The 23,114-nt window shown below is 41.5% G+C and overlaps 2 protein-coding genes across 4 annotated transcripts in view; one reads left to right on the top strand and one right to left on the bottom strand.

The window, feature by feature from the left end:
* LOC131677189 (tubby-related protein 4) overlaps positions 1 to 18,929 on the top strand; it is a 99,579-nt gene extending 80,650 nt beyond the window's left edge. Inside the window, exons 3-13 of the mRNA XM_058956894.1 lie at positions 6,544 to 6,708; positions 6,810 to 6,992; positions 7,058 to 7,334; positions 13,046 to 13,335; positions 13,391 to 13,615; positions 13,673 to 13,901; positions 13,960 to 14,094; positions 14,163 to 14,299; positions 14,362 to 16,905; positions 16,960 to 17,154; positions 17,236 to 18,929. Of these exons, the coding sequence (XP_058812877.1) occupies positions 6,544 to 6,708; positions 6,810 to 6,992; positions 7,058 to 7,334; positions 13,046 to 13,335; positions 13,391 to 13,615; positions 13,673 to 13,901; positions 13,960 to 14,094; positions 14,163 to 14,299; positions 14,362 to 16,905; positions 16,960 to 17,154; positions 17,236 to 17,352 (4,497 nt within the window). The 3' untranslated portion in view covers positions 17,353 to 18,929. The remainder of the gene's footprint in view (positions 1 to 6,543; positions 6,709 to 6,809; positions 6,993 to 7,057; positions 7,335 to 13,045; positions 13,336 to 13,390; positions 13,616 to 13,672; positions 13,902 to 13,959; positions 14,095 to 14,162; positions 14,300 to 14,361; positions 16,906 to 16,959; positions 17,155 to 17,235) is intronic.
* LOC131677187 (serine-rich adhesin for platelets) overlaps positions 1 to 23,114 on the bottom strand; it is a 945,885-nt gene that overhangs the window by 695,359 nt on the left and 227,412 nt on the right. The window lies entirely within an intron of this gene.

The raw sequence follows: 23,114 nt of genomic DNA, 5'->3' as shown, positions 1-23,114 counted from the left end.
GATGAAAGGATTTTTCATTTCAAACATTTATAATTACCGGAGCAATTAAATTTACGTAGGGATCGAAACAAGTATAAAAATATTTTGAAAAAATTAAAAACCAAATAGAATACGTTTTAGCCAAATGTAGAATCTTACGCTGGGTCAAGTCTCCCCATGTTCCCCTACTCTATCGTCGGAGCAATTAAATTTACGTACATTTTCAAAATATGCTAGAAGTACCAAGTTCCAATCAATCTTACATTTAAGATTCACCCACTTAAAATAAATAACTTGATCAAATTTAGGAACTCAAGCTTCAAGATAATCAACACATTTCTGATCAAAATTAGTCTATTCAAAAAAACATTTCGCGGAACGTATTTCCACCCTAGACATTTTGAATTTATTTATGAAACTGTTATGAACACTTTTTCATTAAAAATATTTCTGTTTAATATTCCAGTAGCACTGATTATGGCAAGCAAAGCTTATTTCCGTTCAACTTCATAGTATGTCATGACTTGTAGAAAACTTGAGCGATATTGGAAAATATTGATATTTTTAAAGTCCATTTCTCAAATTATTTAGGCACTTCTCCACAAAAGAAATTTTGAGGTTTTAGAAGAAAACTTTTGCCTTTAAAAATCTGGCCTAGGGGATTGATATGTCTTGACATATCGATTCCCTAGACTCTAGTTTGTTCCGTGAAAAAATTATGAACACTTTTTATATAGGATTTTGAATGAATATTGCAACATCTAAAAAAAATGTTTTGGCATTTTCAGGACATTTTTTTCGAAAAAGTCGTATATTCCTATGGAAAAAAATAGTTTTCACTTTCAGGCACTTTATTCGAAGATGACGAAGTTCTTATAACTTTCAAATGAAAATAGTTTAGTGGTTGGTGTCCTTAAACATCTCATGCGCTCTAAAATATTTTTTAATATGTCCAGAGATTACATTTATGTTAAATAATAATTACTAAATTTATCTACAAACGGTTTTGAAGTGTCACAGCACTGTAGAATAAAAAAAAAGTCGATTTTCAATTTATTAGTCAAAAATGGCTTTACAATGTTAAAAATCATATCCCAAAACATGGAAGACGAAAACAATACATAAATATTCAGATTTTAAATTCTACCGCAATGCCTCTTATGTATGTGTGCACTGAAAACTTTGACCGCGTTTTTCTCGAAGCCACTTTTTTTGAGCTGGGCGCAAATGTAACTCGAACAAATGATTTTTGAACGCTTTGAAATTTTCACAGTATATTCAAAACTGATTTCTCCAGCGACGTACGTAGGATTTTTTTTATTGCTTAGCTTTTTTAATTAATTTTGTGTCGATTTTTATGACATCTTTGGCGTGCTCTACAGTGGTTTAGTCCCTTAATCGAATATATCCAAATTATATTTCTTGATGTCATGTCATGTGAGATATATATATTCAGCATTTTTTCTGTAATGATTTGTTGTACAACTTTATTGAAAACATGCTAGATTTTGCTGAAATTAAAACCATATTAGCTACTATTTAAGCTAAAGAATAGTCTTTCATGGTACATAAATTTATGTTTACAAACAACAATTGAAGTTTTATAGCACGCTACAAGTGCAATTTAAATGTTATGAGTGGCTATAAAAGTACGATAAAACCTCAATTGATACTAGGGTATAAGACTAACCGGTTCAGTTTTGGCAAAAAGTTTAATATTTGCTAAGTTTGGTTGAAATAGGAATGCATCGATTTGTCAAAAACTTGTGGTTTGATTATACTTCTATAGATATAGAAATTATATTATATAAGAGTATTTCGTCTTAAGGTTGCTATTTGTAATTGATTTGTTTTGCTTTGCTTACGCAGCTTCCCGTTTCAAATCTGATAAAAAACATCAGCAAATAATCATTATGTACTACTAATTGTTGTTTATAGCAAAAGTCATCCTATTCCGAACATAGCAAGCATTTCTGCACCACTTCAGTCATGAAGCTCTGACCCTTCCATCAAAGAACAATAATTTTGTTTTTCTTGGTCACAATGCAGGAGGAATGAAGAACGAAGAATCCTTAGCGAAGAATGGCTAGTGGCGATTATCACCTAAGCCATTCGTGTGCCGATCCGAACGATGCGTGAAGATGAACATTGCATGAATGGCTAAATTCAACAAACAACGATGCGAACAAGCAGCGAACAGCAGACATCAGATTCGGATTTTTTGTTTGTTTGTATTATTCATTTTCGCTGATTCTGTGCTTCCGTGTGACGAACGGCGCAGCGTTATTCGAGGCATGGGTGAACAACACGACGAATATCGCATCGATGATGAACGAATGAACTAGTTCGGCGAAGAATATTTGCAACATTGTCCGAAACTAAAAGTATTAAAGTATGATCTTTACCAAAATCCTTTTCAACCTGTAGGGTGCATTGGATACCGCTGTGGGATTCCCTCTCCAGAGCCTATACTAAGCAATCCGATATCCGAAAGTAGAAACTACCGACACTTCAAAGTTAAACCGGGAATGCTCGTGTAGCTGAACTATTTAACTCTCAATTTCATGCTACTCTAGGATTTTATTCACGGGCAAATTTTGCTTTGGAAGAACGTATATCTTGTATAAAGGTCGACATAAATTTTCCCTTAATCTATGGTTAGTACATCGGCGTCTCCCTCGGCGGTTGATCTGCACCGGTGCAACTGCAGCATGCATCCACGTTGATATACGCAATGTACAGTTGGATTTCGTGTCTGAACTAAGCTGTGGTGGCCCTCTTGTGGCGATGTCGGACCTATCCGAGACACCAACCGAGTGGTGAGCTGGTGGTGAGGTGAAAAGGTGCTGTCTAATGCTTTGCAACATAACTCGCCAACATATCGTGTGACGTCACGTTGCCGTTCGTGTCGCCCGGAGAAAGTGCTCGCCGGCAGTTTGCGAGGGGCTTCACGGGAAGTTGACTTCATGCTTGTACCCTTAGGGTACAAGAGTAGCGTTCCAAGAGTAGACGTCCAACCATTTCCGAGTCGAGGAGCGTCGCGGTGAACACGACAACTCTTGATAAAATTGTCTGACACAGGAAATTCAACACGATTTATAAAGCCTAGACTTGTAGTTACTCGATGAACAAAAAAAAAAATTAGAAAAAAGTTCGAGTTTCGGAAAATGGCATTATGAAAAACGACAAATCTCATATCTATCTATATAAAAGTCAATGTTTGTATGTGTATGATTTATGGACTCCCAAACGGCTTAACCGATTGCCGTAAAAATTTATACATAGCACGCATTTGTTATTGTGCGTGTTTGTATGCTACTGGTTGGGGATTATCTACCCGCTAGATGGCGCTTCGGAACAAATTGTATTTTCCTCCTAGTTCGTTGAAAGTCGCAGCAACACGCGATGGGTATTAGCTAGTTTACTATAAAATTCGCTCACTTTTCTTAAAAATAACAAGGAGAAAAAAAAATTCTTCAGTTTTCTGTGGTTCATAGACAGGCTACAAATATTGTGAATTCTCATGAAAAAATCTAGCCAATTTTTGAGTTATCGTGTTTGCCAATTTGAAAAACGCGGTATCGAGAAAAAGGCTTTTAGAGTAGCCGATAGATTGAAATCTGCGTGTCTTACAGCATATACGCTCCAGGAATGCATGGCTGTTTAAAACATAAGAAGTTCAGCGTGACCACCGAGATTACGGGAGATTATTCTAGAGGTTCAATACTAACGATTAAGCGAATAAAAATGTCCACTACCAGAGTCGGAAACTGTTTTTTTCTTTTATCAAAATAAGGCGAATATCACGAGAGAGCGACGCTACTTTCTGAACCACTAGAACATTGCGAAAACGAAAATGAGACAACGGCCTACGACAAAGTATGCGTGTAAATTCAATTTCATTATTGGCGATTTGCGGCAAAACCAAAATTAGTCATGCGACACCTATGATTCAGCTCATGAACTGGCAAAGTGATACAGTTTGCTTTTTTTCACCCGCAAGTGAGTCGTAGCTTACTACTAAAACTTCATTTTCTTTTCGGAAAAAGCTTACCCCTGCCAAAATATGAATGAAACGAGTAAGAAATTTAGTTTTATTTGCAACTATTCTGAAATAACAGCCATTTGCAACTATTTGGCTCATACATTTCTTCGAAATGTAATCGGGGTATTATTGTGGTTATAAAAAATCATTCTGTAAATAGAGTTCCAACTCGAAACCGAGACCCAATCAGTTCCAATGCCAAACTCCTTCATATTTTGGACTACGTAGGAGATTCAGTGAAGACTATCACAGAGAAGGATCGGCTGTGTATGATACAAAGCTCCTATTAGCCGGATATATTTTTCCTCGCGTGATCTGGAGAGTTTCATGAATTTACACCATCTCATAAAGGTTTAGCTTAACTTAAGAGGAACGGGAAATGATGTTGCGGCGGCTACGGTGCTCAACAAATTACATTTCGGAACAGCACACATATAGCTTTGTGAATAATATTAGAAATCTCCATGTTTTACACTCTTTTCGCAAGATGTTTACTCTTCATCTTATAAAATGATGGTTTTCCTTCATTTTCATAAACAATTATCAACAAATTGTTCGGTGATTTGGTGTTAAAAAGTTATTTTTTACCAATGTTTACAGAAAATATATGCACTATGACAGAACAGAATGAAATCAGCAACACTTTGCTTCCTGCGCTATCTGTGAGCTGTTTCAACGTAGAATCGCCAATTTCCTCCGCACACTCTCTTTCGCTTTGAGATTGAGAGCGACATTAGTTTCTTCGATATTGAACATAGTGCTCGGTAAACGAAAATACACTGTTAACGATATTTACTTGCGGCGTTCTAGTTGCAGTTCTATGATGCACATTGCTATAATTTTATTTATTGAAAATTAAAATGTGAATCAAAATTGCTGATTTAAACTTAAAAGGAGATAGGTTTTTTGTATTGTCATAGGAAAATGAAAGGCGCTACTTCTGCTACTCGCTTCCGTAGAACCAAAAGAACAAACCGGATTTATCTTTTTTGTTTTGCTTTGTAAGTCACGAAGGAGGCAGTGGAAATACGAAGGTGATTCCAATGGGCCACTACATCAGACGCTTCCCTTAAGAAAAACTCGTAACGAAAATAAAAAAGTTTCCGAAGATCTTCGAATGATTCATCATATGGACGAAAAGTTCGTGATTTCACGAAAGTTTCCTGTACGAAACCTATTCGTGGCAAATTTACGAATATATTCTTTCAGCGTATTAGTACGAGAAGTACGAGAATGTTTTGCATTTTCATTTCCAAAAACCAAAGCTTTTCCTAAAATAAATTTACTAAAAGAAATTCTGTACAATTAGGTTTCCCACCTCTAACGAGGCTTTCACCCGGAGATTTTGCTGGGTGTAAAATTTCACTTTCCCGGCTAACCGCAAAGAGTCCAAAAGTACCAACCACTCTCGCTGTAGTGGATAAGCCGAAAGAAACATTGCTCTTCACCAGAGCGGAAGAGAAAAGTGAAGCACGTCTTCCGGAATTCGTTGTGGGTTCTTCGTCGCAAAGGAGGTTCAAACAAAGAAGTAAAACTCTCCTCACTGATCAATAATTGAGGACCGCTGCAGGAGTATGCACCAGAAGAATTTGTTTGAAACAAATTAATTCAGCTCTATAAAAGTGACAACCCTATGTGATAGAAAGTGATAGTTGTTCAAAATTCGATGCTTCGAATTAGAGAACATTTTTTTACTGGTATTGTTCAACAAGATGACAAACACGAAAGATATTTTAGATTGAAACTTACTTCAACTAATAAAATCATTCAATACTTTTGAATCATTAATCTGGGCGTAACTAAACGAAAGTACTGTAAGGAAGTGAGCAACTAAAATGGCGAATGAAATAACTTGAATGAACTTGATTTGATAGATTTCCTTTAAAAGACGGTTTATACCCCTATTTTTAGCCAAAAGAAGAAAGGAGCGGACGGTCAATAAAATCCTATCATATTTCGTCTGTTCTGTACTAAGGTTATCGTCAAGTTTCCATATTCACAAAAAAAGATTATTTGCGTAAAACACTTTTAATTAGCTCTTAATCGAAAACCAAACACACCTTGAAACGCAACGTGACCACAAGGATGGCACCCGCGGTTAGCAAATAAACACTTCGCTTTATTTCTGCATTTTCATAATTACGTTTATTTACTTTTCTGTCGGCTGTCTCTCTTCAGTATCCCGTATGCAGCGCTATACAAAACTTTCCATAATGAAAATGGCTAACCTTTTCCATCACTCGAACGCTTAGTTTTAAGCCTTGCGCTCAATCGCGCGACAGAGAGAAAACGTGATCCGGTGCTAGCACGGTCGGATTACCTTCATTTTCTCTATCACGCAAGAAGAAAATAATGCAAACAGCCGTAACTAACCGTCTACTCCGGCAAAAGAGAAACTAATTACACTTTTCCATAAATTACCGGATGCAAGCACCGGGTTGCACCTCTGTTTGAGAGGGCCACAAGTTTAACACCCGCCGTTAATCTGTTTTCTTTCCTTTCTCCGTCCCGTTCCGCAGGAGGAAGGCTGGAAGTTGAATCGCACCAACTACTACCAGGAGGGCTGGCTGGCGACCGGAAATGTTCGGGGGATCGTAGGAGTTACCTTTACCACGTCGCACTGCAAAAAAAGTGTCGAGTTTCCGCTGAGAACGAACTACAACCTTCGGGGCCATCGATCAGATGTATGTGTCCGACCGACGGAGGGGGTGGGGGGGGGGGGTCTTCAACTGTGAGGTTAATCTAATCTGTTATTCTCTTTTCCATCGTTGTCCTCACGCAACAGGTGATTCTGGTGAAATGGAACGAACCGTACCAGAAGTTGGCTAGTTGTGATAGCTCCGGTATCATTTTTGTCTGGATCAAGTACGAGGGCCGATGGAGCGTAGAGCTGATAAATGACAGGAACACGCCGGTAACACATTTTTCATGGTCTCATGACGGCAGGATGGCACTAATATGCTACCAGGTACGTGTCAGCATTGTGTATTGCATTGTCCGTAGGGTATAAAACTATTGCTTATTTTGTTGCAGGATGGTTTCGTGCTGGTTGGTTCAGTCGCTGGTCAACGGTACTGGTCCTCGATGTTGAACCTGGATGCAACTATCACATGTGGCATTTGGACGCCGGACGACCAGCAGGTGTATTTCGGCACCACCCAGGGTCAAATCATCGTGATGGACGTCCATGGGGCAATGGTCTCGCAGGTGCAGCTATGCTCCGAGGTTGGAATCACTGCGATGGCGTGGTCTTGTGAGAAGTTTAAGATGGAGGAAGGCGAGGACACTGAACCTGGTGTCACCAATGCTTGTAAGCTTTCTGTCCAGGACTGGCCCGTGCTTAATGGATGAGGGAGGGAGGAGCAGAGTCCTTTTTACTAACGTTGAAAATTTTTTAACCCTACGATCAGTGAAATTTACATCTTTCGAGCCGTTTTGACAAACCAATTGTGATTTGAACGAGTTCGGTCACTCTCAGAGTCGGTTTCTATCGTATTCTCTTAGCATTACTTTTTCAATCATGCTGATTGATTTACTTTTATCAACCAATTTTTCGAAATTACATTTCTTTGCTTGGTCCCGACAGTAAAGCATGATTGCTTCCAGCGTTTCCTCTGAATTTAGATTTAACAACCAGAGCATATTTCGTTCGAATTTATCATGTTGTTTTGGTGAGAAGTGCGTATCCAATTACACTATGGCGATTGCGTATGGATCGATTGTGTTTTGTGTATTCTCAATCACGTCAGCACCTGGTATTGACGCAAATATCTCCTGAAGGTCTAGGCCACCCTTTGACAGCAAAATACAAGCGCATTTTGCCTCTTTCATTTATAGCAAATATTTTACAACTAAAATTTCGTTTATATTTCACCCATTCGACGCGAATAGCGTTTCTCGGTGCACTTAAACTTGACCTGCATGATATCACAAGTAACAATGGATTACACTTTCTCAAAAAGTATGCTTCCGACTCCTCAGAATCAGTAGATAGTTTCGCTACCGAATTGCCACTTTCAAATAGTTTGAAACTCGCAGACGAACAGCTGTCATTCACTGGTGATTTTTGCCAGTTTTGCTTGAAGCAAAACTGATGTCGTTTTCGCTTGAGGCAGAAACTAACTCAGTTTCGGACCTAACTGCTGTCAAACCGTTTGTTTGAAGCCAGTTTCGAACCTAGGTTATGCGCCACTGAACTGAAAACCGAGTTGGGTTCTAACCTGAAATATATTTCGGGTTCGCTCACACCACCGCTGTTTGGCGAGAACCCAACTCAGTTCCATTAAAAATGTTCGTTTGAAGAAACTAACCTGGGTTAGTTTCTAGGTTCTCAATCGAAACGGGCATGAGTTAGGTTCTAAGCAGGTATCTGCTACACCGCCATGATTTCAAAGCCGACATCTAAAACGTCGCATTAGGGTCGATCCACAATAAACAAATTCAATTTCATTCGACACAATTTTGTGATAGTCAAGTTCGTTTAATTTGTTGGTGCACCATGATATAATGTTTTTGTTATTCACTGACATGTCCAAAACAAAACATTTCTTCAATTAGCTGTCCAATCTTTTCGCTTTTTAACAAATGTCTAAAAATTGAGTAATGCCGTACGGTATCTGACTAGTGAAAATCGAGCTTCGAGCAAAAGGAGCAGAACAATTTGAACTGTCAGTGGGGCCCATAATGTGTGTGCCCGCTGAGATGTTGACTTATGTTAGTTCAATACCAATGGGATAGGGGTGCCATATACGTGGTTTTAAGTCTAACCCCAACTGGTCGGTGTTAAGTCAGACCGGACTAAGTGACAAAATATTAATTTCGAGAAAACCGGGTTTATAGTTTGCGATAATTCTTGTTTATGGTTACATGTTTCAAATCAGGAAAAAGGTAAATGTAGCTGAAGAGATTCTTTATCCAGTGTTGTCATTATCTTATTTTTTGATGTTTTGCGACTTAGTCCGGCCTGACTTAACACCGACCAACTGATACTGTCAAAATTTATGAACTGACAGCGGTTTGGGTTGCAACCTGACTCAGAGTCAGGGTTAAGTAAAAACGAAATTAGTGCTAGTAACTGATCTTAATGTCCAGAAGATTGTTTCTCGCTGTTTACATTGTGAAAGTTCAGTAGGAATTGCGTACGTAGTGCCAGAAGGGGGAAGGTATCCCGAACAAGAGGTGCGTGTTGTTGGAATTTGGCCTTGACCCAAATCGGAAAGAGCAAACCCTCACTCCATCGACATGTCCAGATGGTTTTCGCTTTCGGTTATTTATGGAAACCAACCGCCCGTGGTTCGGTCCAAAGTAGTCGGAGCAAAGTGGACAGCAATCCGGACAGCCCAATCGTCATGGAAGTGTGCATAGATGAGTCCTGTTCTGTACTGTAGATAATCGGAACCCCTGGGTTTCTGCTGATGTTCAAACTACGAAACGGTTTTATATGAATGGTGGGAACCCTCGAGTTTCCATCAAAGGCAAGTATTTCTATTCATCCAGAAATACTCTTTCACTGATCGATTGTAAATTGCAGCGCTGTACACGGACACTCGACGACACCTTCTTCTATTACGAAAATGTGAGAGGACTGAGGACGAATATAAACGATTTGTTCTAAGCAGCGTGTGACAAAAATTTCGACGTTATCAACGCTGTCCAACTCTTCGGTACCGAATACAACGTTTTCCGTGAGCTTCGGATGCGTACTTGAAGTTATGGCCCGGTGTCATCGCAGGAATTTCGTCGATATTACATATTATTTGACACTATAACGAGAAACTTGTATGCTCCGGTACCAGATGGAACCCTAGCGATAATAATTCGACGTTACGCTGTTGCACTAGCGGATCTGCTTTGTGTCATCTACATTAAATTATTCAAAGCGGGCAGGTTTCTAAGGATTTGGAAGAGTTCGTACATGTTTCCCCTTTTTAAAAGTGGAGACGTAGGTATGTCGAAAACTGTTGCGGACTCATAAGTCTTTCGTGAGTAGTGTTCTCTTCATCACTTCAAGACGTACGTGGTTATATTTCTATTGACCAACATGGATGGTGATAAACAAAACCCCCGGAGGATCCACCGTCGTATAGACTAATATGCCTGCTTGATACGCTCGGGAAATTCTTGGAGAGGGTTATCCTTGACAGGCTGACAACATTTACGGAAAGCGATAACAGGTTGTCGAAAAACTATTTCGGATTCTGGAAGGGAAAGTTGTGGATGCCATGTTCGAGAGAGCCAATATGGCGCGCAAACATAAAAGAGGAAATCGGTACTGTGCCGTGATAACGATAGACGTCAAAACACACGTTCAATAGCGCAAGTTCGGACCATTACGGAATTACTGCACAAAATGAGGGTTCCTAGCTACCTATGTATAATTCTAAGGAGTTATTTTCAGAGCCGGGTCCAGACTTATGATAAGAATTACGGCAGGAGTCCCGCAAGGCTCTATTCTGGGCCCAACGCTTTGGAACGAGATGTATAACAGCGTGCTAACGCTTAAGTTGCCTAGGGACGTAAAGATCGATGGAACATCGTACTAACGGTACTGGAAGAGATGCCGGAAGAGGTGGAAATGTTGGCGATGGAGCCGATCGACATGATTGGAAACTGGATGCAAGAGGCAAAGTTTCAGATAGCCCACCCCGAACGCGGAAGTGCCATTTGTTAGCAACTGCAAAGTGCTGCAGTAGGCAGAAATCACTGTCTAGATGCACGTCATAGTCTCGAAGCAGGCGCTGAAACAGCTGCGCGTAATGATCGATGACCGACTGAACTTGTCGACTCATGTCGACTATGCCTGTGAGAAGACGGCCATCATCGTCGATACTGAGATACGGAGTCTCGGTCTGGATTGCGGAGTAGGACGTTCAGGCTCGTGGCCATGCGGCTCGCGAGCGCATACAGAACTAACTCATTAGATGCAGTCTGCGTCGTTGCTGGAATGATCCCTGTCGGCATCATCCTAGTGAAAGCGGAATTGATGCAGGGGAATACACTAAGAGCTGACTCGATGGCCAAATGAAACATGATTGAAACTCGTCGGAAAAAGGAAGGTGCATTCATACCGTTCCTCTCGACCTGGGTAAATGGGAGGCATCGTGAGGATGCCTTCTATCTGACGCAGTTCCTGTCTGGCCATGGTTGTTTCAAACAGTACCTACATTGGTTAAAACACGCTGTGTCGCCTTTTTGTCTGGAGTGGATAAACGTCAAGGAAATATTGGAGTCTGTCCTAGATTCGTAGCGGCGCAAAGGGAGATGCCTTCGCTTAATGTAGATAATATTGTGGCAGAGATATGTCGAGACGAGGGTACATGGAATGCCGTCAGCAGCGTAGTTACACTAGTACTGTCGGAACTTCAGCGAAAGTGGCGAATAGAACAGCAAAATGGCAACACCAATTAGCAAGATGTGGGCGAGTGGTCCAAGTCGGTTATAAACCCTGCGAGTGTGGCCGGGAAGGGGCACTAACTATGACTTTTGGCTCGTATGTGGACCGGCTACGGAGCGAGGGCTTGCCAGCAAGCTGACTCAACGTATACAGAGGGGACGATGGGCCCAGGGAAAACTGGGAGCTACTGACAGCTACACTAATTCGGTCGACGCTTCATCAAAAAAGGAAAGAAGAGCAGCAAGTTAGCAAACGCGAACTGGTAGTTGCAAGTCGACGAGGGTTGAATAGCAGCCTAACTCAACGGACGCAGAGGGACCAACTGGCTCAAGAGCTGGGAGCTAGTGGCAGTGACACTAATTCGGTCGGATCTTCAGCGCAGCATCGGTTAAAAATCCTGAGAGGGTTGCTGTAAAGGGGTGCGAGTCAAGTTTCGGTATCTTCGGATCCGTTCAAGTCTCGACGGGTTCCGACGTTGGCAACAACGCAGTAAGCTGTACGTGAGTATGAAAAGAAGGAAACAAAATAAGAAAGAAAAAACTTAAAAATTAATGAATAAAAAAACGAAAGAAAACACCCCCACTTCGAACAGGCGCAGTCGAGGAGCCAAGGGGCTTTCGGAAAGAAGAGGTGCAAATATATAATCTCCTCTTGAAATAATACCCAACGGTGGTCCCGGTAGGAAGCGGATACGGAGATACAAGAGGCTAGGTTTAGTCGGTAGGCTTTTTGAAGAGAAAGCTGCAGTAAGAATCCGATAGACCCACGGCCAAGTCGGTAGTGGTCTCTTTTGAAGATTCCTTCTCGATAAAAAATTGAGAGGAGAAGCTGTCCAGATATTCCTGGCACGTTCAACAAAATGCTCCAAGAATTCGAAGGTCACTGCCTTGACAAATGATAGAAACAGAAGCTAGTGATGCTGCCAAACCTGGTGAATCTTCTGGGGATCATTTATAGTATAGACCAATATGCTTACAAGATGCACTCGGGAAACTCTTGGAGAGGATTACATAGGTTGACAACATTTTTGGAGAGCGATTACGGTTTGTTGAAGGGTCAGTTCGGATTTCGCTGGACCAATCAGTTGCAAGAGGTTTTTTCTGGTTAGAGTATCCTCGTCGATATTGAGCTACAGAGGCTTTCGGCCTTATTATTGAAATAATCCTACAAATTGCAAGCGTAATGAGACTAAGAAAATTGGAACAAACGCAGTTACTGTCTGGTCATTGTTATTTTCAACAGTACCCTCATCGGTTCGGACAGGCTTCGTCACCCTTCAGTCCATAGTGTGGAATTGTCGGAAAACAGTGGAGCTCGTGGTCTTAGTCTGTAATAGATTACAAAGCGAAAATATGGACTAGTAGTTTCAAATTGATGAAAACCCCCAATGAGAGTGGCTGTGAAGGGATGTAAGTTGGCAAGGGGGAAAAATAGACGAATGAGACGAAAGTAAAAAAAAAACGATTTGTCGGTATCTAGAACATCCGCCACCGCGGATCTCTCCATCGTAGTAGGGTAAATTCATCGCCGAGACTATACGAGTAGATCCCCCAAACTCCTCCCAAATTCTTCGCACGGGCCTTATCCAGCAAATTCGGTGATTACATCTAACTGTTGGACTTTTTCAGCCAAACGTTCTTTCGTACTAGCTGTAAGCTTCCAAAACGGGTATATTTACTTACTGAAGTCTTTTGATGACATCTCGCCTTGCCACATACACACCGGCATGAACGGCACGCTTGGCTTCGTCATGGAGTGGAGCAATTCTCGGGAACTGCTTGCAGTGGCTGGTAGCGAAATCGTAGCTAGCTCGGAGATGACCGACACACCTCCCGCGCCCTCAGTTTATAACAATTTGCTGAAATTTTACACCGAATCCGGGAACCTACTGTATTCGGCGAAAATACCTTGCAATACGGTAAAACCCTTATTTACCCATAATTTTACCAATATCATCATGGAATCTGTTACAGACACCAGTTTCAGCCCTAACATGGGGTCACAACGACAAACGGATATTCATTGCCACCGGTACGCAGGTGCATATTGCGTGGGTTTCCCGGCGCGTTGCGTCCCTACAGTTGTTCTGCCGATTACAAGTGCAGTCTTCCCTCAGCTCGGAAACAATGCTACCGAAGTTGCCGCTTCCGGGTCGTATCAAGGCCTTGATTGGAAATCTGTTTGCGCAGACTATTCGGGTGAGTTGGCATCTGTTCAAATTCAAAATGGTTTACACTACAAACCTTTGCTTTTAGTGTTGTGTTCCAGACCTTAAATCGTTGCGAGAATTTGTCTCCCGACCTCCGATTTGTTCAACGCGGCTTCATTGCACTATGATTCGTCACGACGATGAGTCTAACCAAAGCTCGGGCACCTGCTACACGTTGTATTTGGAGTTTCTTGGAGGATTAGTGCCACTCTTGAAGGGTAAACGAACGTCGAAGATTCGACCAGAGTTTGTTATTTTTGATCCACAAGTCGATGGTAAGCAGTAGTTTGTATTGGGAAAATTAGAACCTTTTTCAAAGACGAGCTCTTTCAGACATTTCATCATATTGTACATATTCGTCAGATTCTACAACAACTACTGCGAAGAGTTCGTCGGCATCAAGTCACTCGACGAGTGGTACCAATGGGCGTTCCGACACTTCCGAAAGTGATGTGGATGATGGTTGTCGTAAGTATACTAATTTGAAGTTTTTTGTCCTGCGAGCATATGAACAGCAAATATCATCACTTTTATAGGATCTCCAAGGCTGTCCCGGAAACGGAAAGCCCGTACGAAAAAACGTCATCCCAGCAGTAGTGATCGATCACCTAACCAAAACTCAGACTCAGCGGAAAATAATGAAGAACTTGCTTATCTCGATACTCTACCGGAGGTAGGAACCAATAATAAACTAACGTAATTACCAGTGTCATTTTATTCCATGTGTCATTCCAGCATGTTAAACTAGTGGAAGTAACATCCAACATTTGGGGGACAAAGTTCAAAATTCATGGCCTGGCAAAGACGCTCCCCGCAAATCTGGGTCAAGTAACATACAAAACCTCGCTGCTTCACTTACAACCACGCCAAATGACCCTGGTCGTGACGGAACTACGGGATGACTTTCCGACGGGACCCGATCCTAACTTCAATCCTAACATTTTTTCCGAAGACGAAGAGGAACACAACCAACCGCATGTCGCCTCCGGTGCTCGTAAACTAGGAGAGGCGGCACCCCCGATCGCACCAATGTCTCCAAGACCGAATCGATTTCCGTCACGACCACGGCGCCAAACTCCTTCAGCGCTTGCATCTTCGTCCAATTCACGTCCACCCCTGCCTCAGCTTGGTCCGTTGGCACGTGCTGAATCTTACGAAGACGACACGGACGGCGCTGAAACTGGTGAACCATCCAGGACAGTTGCAACTCCTCCTCGTCAAGGCATTAGCTATTCGAGTCTTGTTAGCCAGTGTAGCAGACCTTCTTCGGCATCCAGTAGCCAATCACGTGTCGCTATTTCTCCCTTATACTGCGAGGGTTCGGTGCCAACGCTTCAATCACCAAAAAATGCCGTTGCACCAAGTGATATCATTTTCGATAGACCACCGGCCGGTCAAACAACGCTGATGAGCTACTCCAGTAACACGGACTATGTAAACAATGTTGTTCAAGTGAAAAATGCTCTCATGTCGTCAGATCATAATCGAGCCAACAATCAATCCCACGTTAATCCAGTTCCACTCAATCTCAACCTGAACCTTGAAAGGATAGAGACAAAGACTACCAGCAACAGGGACTCTACACATTCCGCACCTTGTAGCAGTAAGCAGTCAACTCCCAAAAAGCAAAACTTAAAATATATAGACGAAGAAACGCCAACTAATTCTAGTAGTCCAGCTGTTGTGCCAGAACCGAGCACTAGTAGTGCAAGTAGCAGTAAACACCCCGCACCCACTATGAAGCGAACCCCAACCGTAGTTTCTATGGCACCAGTAGCTACTAGTGGAATACCGGAGTCCATTACGCGAAGTTGTAGTGTAGGCTATCTCGACAATATAGAAATCGTTCCCAGCGATGCCGTTCTATCCATAATGCGGAAGGAAACCCCATACAAACGCTTGGTTTTGGTGGACAAGAAACGCCAGAAAAAATACAAACGAAACTTTGATGATCTCAAGAAAACCAGACTTCGTCAAGACAGCAAATCCAAAAGTTTGGATTCTTGTGATATTCTGCAGGATTCGCCAAATTTGAACCGCGATCTGATCAATCTTTTCCGACAGATGCCCAAAGTGAGCGAACTATCAGAGAACGAGACTGAATATTCATCATCCGACCAGATCGAACGAATGCGTCCTTCCGTGGCGCCTGCTAGCGCTACGGGTAACTCGAATAAACGACGACCGTCGATGAAGTTTCCGGGAGTTACCGGTCCTATTTCTAGAACTCCTATTCTAAACCGGAAAGAGAAGCCAAAAAGTTGTTCGATTTGTAAAACGATATCGCCTACGGTAAACTCCACGGAGACGGTATGCGTCAAGTGTCGGAAAAATGGAAATGCTCAATGTTCGATTGTAGTGGATAGGGAAAATAATAGTTTAGAAGACCAGCAGAATCATATCTATGTGGATATAATAAGCGCTAAACCTCCGCAAGTTCCACCAAAAGCGAAACGGTCAATTTTAGAGCAGTACATCAGCTCGGCTTACAGTAACAATGGAGATTTGGTACTGAAAGATGCCGCCAATGGTGCTGGTTGCAGCAAAAGTTTATCCGACAAGCAAAACAATAACAATAACGTTGAAAGCAACGGCGCTTGCAGTACACCGAAATCTAAGATGAGAAAAAATTTCGAAATTGTTACAAGTTTTACGGATAGTCCGTTGTTTAGTCGACGGCACCGTTCTTTGAATCGCACCGACTCTTCGAAGCTGCAGAGCGAAAACAGTACTCCTGTAATGAGCCGGAAAACAGACTCCAAAGAGAACGGCGATAGCCGGAAAGGTCGAAAAACTGACGAATCTCCGAGAAGGCACCGCCGGAACGAGAGTTGCCCTGGTCCGAGAGGTGAAAACAACAATGGCGATGGACCACCGCTGCAGCCAATCGAAATTACACCGGTCGAGCAGAAAGCTTCAGTTTCCCTACACGCTCAAGCACTTACTACGCTGGAGAACATCATAAGCCGGTTGCGAGATTTGGACGAAGGCCGACTGACGCCTCCTTCTTCGCCGGCAAACTCACGATTACCGCGTAGTTCTCCAGCTTCACCTGCACCTAGTAAAAAGAGTAAACGTCACCAAAGTGCTTCGCCGATTCGACACATACTCAATTCGCCGCTGCTGAACCGTCGGCAACGCAAGAAACAACAGGCCGATGTTAGTTCTGACGATGAAAACCAGACACAGACACAAACCGATGATAGCAGTGGAGGGAGTGGTGGTAACAAACAGTACCGAGATTTGGAGACATTCCAGAAAGCGCAGCTCAGACAAAAGGTTTGTAGTTCATTCATGTGTGACAATTTCCTTCTCATTTGATATTCATTGCAGCTAAAACGAGGTAAGATCGAGCCGAACGGAGTGGCTAGTTCATCCCAACCGCAAGCTCCGGTAAGACGGGAATTTGTGATGCACAATAAAGCACCGATGTGGAATGAAAACAGTCAGGTTTACCAGCTGGACTTCGGTGGACGAGTGACACAGGAGTCTGCCAAAAATTTTCAGATCGAGTTTCGCGGCAAGCAGGTAGGTTTGATGGTGGATTGTTCTTTCAAATGCCATTCAATTTCTTTTTCTCACTGGACAATGTTTTCATATGCTTGACAGGTGATGCAGTTTGGTCGTATCGATGGTAACGCATACACGCTTGACTTTCAGTATCCGTTTTCGGCGTTACAGGCGTTTGCAGTTGCATTAGCAAACGTTACACAACGATTGAAGTGAAATTTGTTGGCCAAGCAGTAAGCTTTTCTGTAATGATAGAAAGAGAAAAAAAACTGTAGCTGTAATATAAATCATTGACATATCACATACATAGGTTCGGTTAATATGATCTTTCAGCGAATAGTCGTTGTAGAAGAAGGAGTGTTTGATGTTACACGTTGTATGCAACAGCTTTGAGATGAAGGTTCCATTCATGTATCGCGAGTTATGTTTAACGTCAAGCTTTTGCCATTTGTTTCGTCGTTTGAACTCATACGTAAATATACACACACAACTAAACTTAATAGTGCATGATAGCTTTTCACATATCAGCACAGAAGTCATTTGCCATAGAAAAATGCAAACATTCAAACGTATTAACAGACGATATTTGAAGCAGAGCCAACTAGTCATACATGGCCTATAGTGTTAGCAAAAACTAAAATATGATAATTTGTGAAATTGTAAATATCTGATGCGCCAAATCAGTCGGAAAGACTTTGACCTATATGTGCCGTCGCGAAGCGGCCAAATCCATGTGCAATAGTTACGAAACTTTTACTACCAATGATATTTCGTTCTAGATGTGCGAACCATAAGGAATCCTGTTTAAATTTTATAGCTTATTGTCTAGTCGAATTTTATTTTGCCTGTCATATAAACTGTTCTAGTCATTTTTGTCGATTACTTTCACATAAACGTTCCTCTAGTCAAACTAAGCTTTTCTCGTTCACGTTCATTTTTTACGTTACTCGTTAGAATGTTAAATTATTTTTCGCTATTTCTATTGAACTAATTGTAAGCATCCCATAAAACCGAGAAAAGCATGATAGCGAACTTAGTGTAAGTTTTTAGCAAGCTAAAGTAAGTATTGAACGTTGCTAGGTAACCGAAAACACACATATGAGTAAATCCATCCAAAGTTGGAAATCTTAGACAAATGCAAGCAAAAATCACCAAACTAGCAACAATAACACAGTGCTAACGTCCGTTTTAAATAGGAAAGCCAAACAAGCTGGATTTTTCGTGGACAGCGCTATACAGCCAAAGCTCTCTTTTGATAGACGTTAAAAGACGATCAAATTTGTGTAATTTTTTGTACTGTTTTTACCCAAAATGACAACAATAAACAGAGCGTGAATCTGATTGTAAGGAACGAACAATAAAACGTATAATCGAATTGAGCGTATATCAGGCGTAGGTTACACTACTGGGTTTCTTTTTACAGCAGCAGCAATCACGATGTTTTGTATTCTTTCAGAAAACGATACCAAAGGCTTTTTGGTCTGCGATTAGACGACGTTCTTTTTCTACAATCACACACCAACCATTTAGCGTAATAATATAGCCATATAGTTGTTTCTCTTTTTGTCAACGCGCCGTTACCGTTATAGGATGCAAAACAAAACACTGATATAGTATTCGTTTCCAGCCATTACAAGCAGCACTAGACTATAGAAGTAAGCGGGCGCAGATTAGCCCAGGCGATCGAAAGCAACTTACAGAAGAAGAAAAAACTTAACGCCAGTTACTTACGGTAACTTATTAAAATCTGTGTATTCACACCAGTCACGAAATAAACGATCAGTGTTCCGAAAGTTGAAGCACTCCTGTCAATTTGTGAAAACTCCCAAACAAACGTGGCCCTACTCTCACAGTCGCGTCACCTGTAGGTAAATTTCCTTCAAGTCACTAGGTGACGTGAGGTTTATAAAGAAATATTTTTAAAAATAATTATCAAACATTTTCAAAATTATGCTGAATGACCTTCAGCAATATGACTTCTCCAAATTATGCTAAATGGCCGTATGGAAATACACTTATAAGAAAAACTTAAAGCATAATTCCATATCAACTTTTGAATAGGGCTAATAAGATTTGTAAACAAACTTTTGTTTTGCTGATTTCTCTTATTTTGTTATAATTTCAACATAGAAAACATTTGAAATTGATTTTACCAAGGGTAAATATGTTGATTCAAGTGTATTTTCCATGAAATTCAACTCGGCAGTGGAGTAATGAGCGAAAGAAGTTTGTTTACGAAAATCTCATTAGCCCTTTTGAAAGCCGTGTGGTGTCCGGCGGGCTGAAATCTTTTTGCACTATTTCAACCAAGAATAGAACCTCTGGGAACTGCTCCCATGTCGTAAGAGGCGACTAACAACATGCTAGGAGTTCCTAGGCCGAGGTTTTGTTCCGTACCGAAGACTTAATCTGGGCGGACCTTAAGGTTTTCCATATTACCCTCTTTCCAGTCTGTATTTAGTGAATCACTGACATATACCTTTTCTGATTCGCCTTTCTTGATTGTGTACCAACGTTTTAAGTTTCTTCTGGCGGTTGTATATTAGCCGTAAATGACGAAATCTAATTCTACACTAAGTAACAGAATATATTAATATACCGGCACTTCCACGCCAAGGTTTAACTTCCAAAGCTTTGGCTTAAAAACCGTTTTTAAAAAATGGAAACTTTCATGCAGGAAATTTATTGAATTGGCCTAAGATGGAGCTGTCGAATTTCACAAAAAGCTTTTTATGTTGCAAGTGATCTGTAGTTGTGTTAAATTAGGTATTTTTCTATTATATTTGGAACCGTCTACCGACAAATCTACATTTACGAATACCTCCAAAAGTGACTTCTTGAGGTCTCATGAAGGCCTGACACTAGCTTTATGATACTTTTGCTTTTCTAAACAGTAATAAAAATCTCAACATTCAAGAACTTCACTTTGTCAGAAAATGTAGGGCCATCGGAAGCTAAAACTTCGTGAAATCGCACTCCTGGTCCTTTTTTCAGTGCAGTACTCTACGTCACTCGTTCAAATTTGCACCGCTCTTATGGTAGTCGGTATTTGCTAGTATTACTGTTCTCCCATCCATTCTGGTAGTCAAACGGTGGGATAGCAAAATTCTTACAAGTTTCCTATCTCATGCCTCCACGCGATTCTAAGTCTATTGATGACATTTGGTCCTTAGACCGCAGAATGAGAGGGTGCGAACAGAATGAGAGGGTGCGAACAGATCTAGTCGAGAAAACATTGCCGTAAAAATGAATAGTTGATCGGAAATTAGCCCCAATACGACTAATCTGACTAGTATCTATGAACACGGCTCAATACGTATTGAAAATTCGCCGCGTCTGTTTTTATGAACCTAATTTAAAGCTCCGTTATTGCTAACAAGCCCGTGCATCAGATTAACAATCCTTTATATTTCCCTTCAGTGTTCGGTATTATCGCTCGTATACTTGTATTCCACAAACAATCCGATATGGAAAATAAGAAATACTTTCCTTGATTTATAACATCTCGCGCTATTTTTGCCAGTATAATATGCTGTCACTTGGTAGTTTTCAAGCCAATAAATATATCGTAGAGAAGAAGTAGCGAGTTCTGTCCAAATACTGTTGCAATAAATAGTGATCCGGCCCATTACGCAGATAAGATTAGCTTTTCCAGGCAATACTCCCACGATCGGCTGTGTGGAGTTCAAATTGTTTTTGTTTAGGGAACATAGTATACTCTCGGTAGCCGGCTGCCCAGAGTTTAAAAATAACCAAAAACTAAACAAGATCATCTCTTTTTCGAGTGATCGTGCACTCGAAGACTAACTAAACAACTACCTAATAAAATATGCTTTACAGGTCGCATCGTTTGCTTGGAGCGAATCCTAGACCTGATACCCTTCCAAACCACCAACTCCGCGACACCTATGGAAGAGTCTGATGAATCGTCGTCCTTCCGTTAAGTAGGTGGAGCATCAACACTTCCTGTCTACCTTATCCTTTATCCTTCCCCGTGAACGATGGAGATGGGGGCGGCCGGCAATGATGGCTATCATGCTGTTGAGGTTTTAATATGGGTCGGATTGGTATGAATTCCTACTTACCACTTCCTAAGCAACTCTTATTAGATAATCAGCAGTCAAACATGATGAAGTCAGTGTGCAATCCGCCAAAATCATCGTCACAACGCAACGCAACGCAACGCAACGCAACGCAACGAAAATCTCATTAGCCCTTTTGAAGAATTAATATTGAATTACCCATGAGCTATGTATCCTGCTGCCTCCGCTGTTCCTTGATGTTACATTTGTATTGGGCAAACATTGTTAAGCCACAGAGAACAGACGTCCACCTTCAGCATTCAACTTGTGTAAAATCTCTAACGGTTTCGAAGTTAGTTGGGATATCCAAACCAGGTGCGCTACTGTCGTCATGTTATTTTGTGGCTGAGTTCGACAGAATTGACAGCGGTTATTCCTCTACCCAGTCAAACTAGTCCGGAACCGGTTCAGACTTCCAGCATGAATTGGAATGCATCAACCGATAGAGTCGGAATCGGTTGTTTTCTTTGAGCAAGATTCCACACTGAATCCATTCAGGATTTCGAACCGGTTCCGGAATGGATTTGACGGATAGTTGGGATAGGTTGGTGTGGCGGCGCTAGTGTTTATTGTATATTAATTCAAATGTTTACACACGTTTTTTAAATATTTTTGTTCGATCATGAATGTCTGTTCTCTGTGGTTAAGCTATTGATTTTAGTGCCCGCCCGTCGTTTGGGCGCTCATGAAATTTGTGCCGGATCCCCGTCAAGGGAAGCTAAGTGCAAAGGAGTTCTCGCTTGCCCGGCTAACCGTTAAGGACACTTCGCACCCGCCCCCTCTCCCCGCGGAGGATAAATCGAACGAGCCTTGCTCTCCTCTACAGCTAACAGTCAAGGAGAGGTAAGTAGGTAGGATAATGGCTCTACATGAGAAGAATTTCTTGCGGGGAGCAAGGGAATCCGGTAATTCGTCACCAGCGTCGCTAGGAAGGTTCCAACAAAGGAGCCAAGCTGGCCTCCTAATTGTCAAGGACTGCTGCCGGAGCAACTTATAGAAACGACCAAGCTCGGCCGTTGTAGAGCCGATTGTAGGTCGGAAGAAACCGTCCGCCCTCCCGCCAGCAATTGCAGGACAACAGCATCCAGCGACAACTGTACAGTCGTGAATCGCTGGTTCGTCACTTTTTAACTGGACCGCTTTTTAGTTGGACCATTGCCCAACTAAAAAAAATCTGAATGAAACTGACATTAATCAGAGATGCGAGTCAAATTCGTTAGTTGGACAGAGGGTGTGGCCCAATCAGCGAATCACTGTTGATAATACCGTAAGAAAACTCCAAGTATTTCTGTAGGTAGGTTTGAGATAACTTTATTTGATTCTTGTTTGTCAAGTTATATAATGCTAACATAGTTCGATATCGATTGATATTTCATGCACTGTTTATCACAGTCCCTTATTGACTGCCATACCCTGTCATACCCTCTGCCTATAGTAAACAACACATCCATGCGCGGCGTCCATATGCAAAAGCTCAAGTTACCCACTTGAAGCTTTTGTCACATGACGTTCTGTCAGATGACATCTCAGAGCTTTTTATAGCACGTTCCGTATGACAGTTCTTACTGTCAACTGCCGTCCCGTGAATGGCAAATTGTTTATATACAAAGAATATTTCGTACGTATATCACTGCGAAATATTCTTTTTCAACACTTCCCCACAATTTGCACATTCAATACACCGAATAACTTTCTGTGTATATTTTTAGGTAACCCCTTAGTGAAGGCATCTGCAGGTTGATCGACGCTTGGGATGAACTGTAGTTTTACTCTACCATTTTTGATGAGATCCCGGATGAAAAGGTATTTGATATCTAAGTGTTTCATCCGTTGATGTGATCTTGGCTCCTGTGCTATGTTGATACATGGGATGCTATCTTCCATTATGATGAATGG

The sequence above is a fragment of the Topomyia yanbarensis genome, chromosome 1, assembly GCF_030247195.1.
Source record: "Topomyia yanbarensis strain Yona2022 chromosome 1, ASM3024719v1, whole genome shotgun sequence".
In the NCBI taxonomy this organism is placed as follows: domain Eukaryota; kingdom Metazoa; phylum Arthropoda; class Insecta; order Diptera; family Culicidae; genus Topomyia; species Topomyia yanbarensis.
This window is presented reverse-complemented; position numbering and strand designations above follow the sequence as displayed.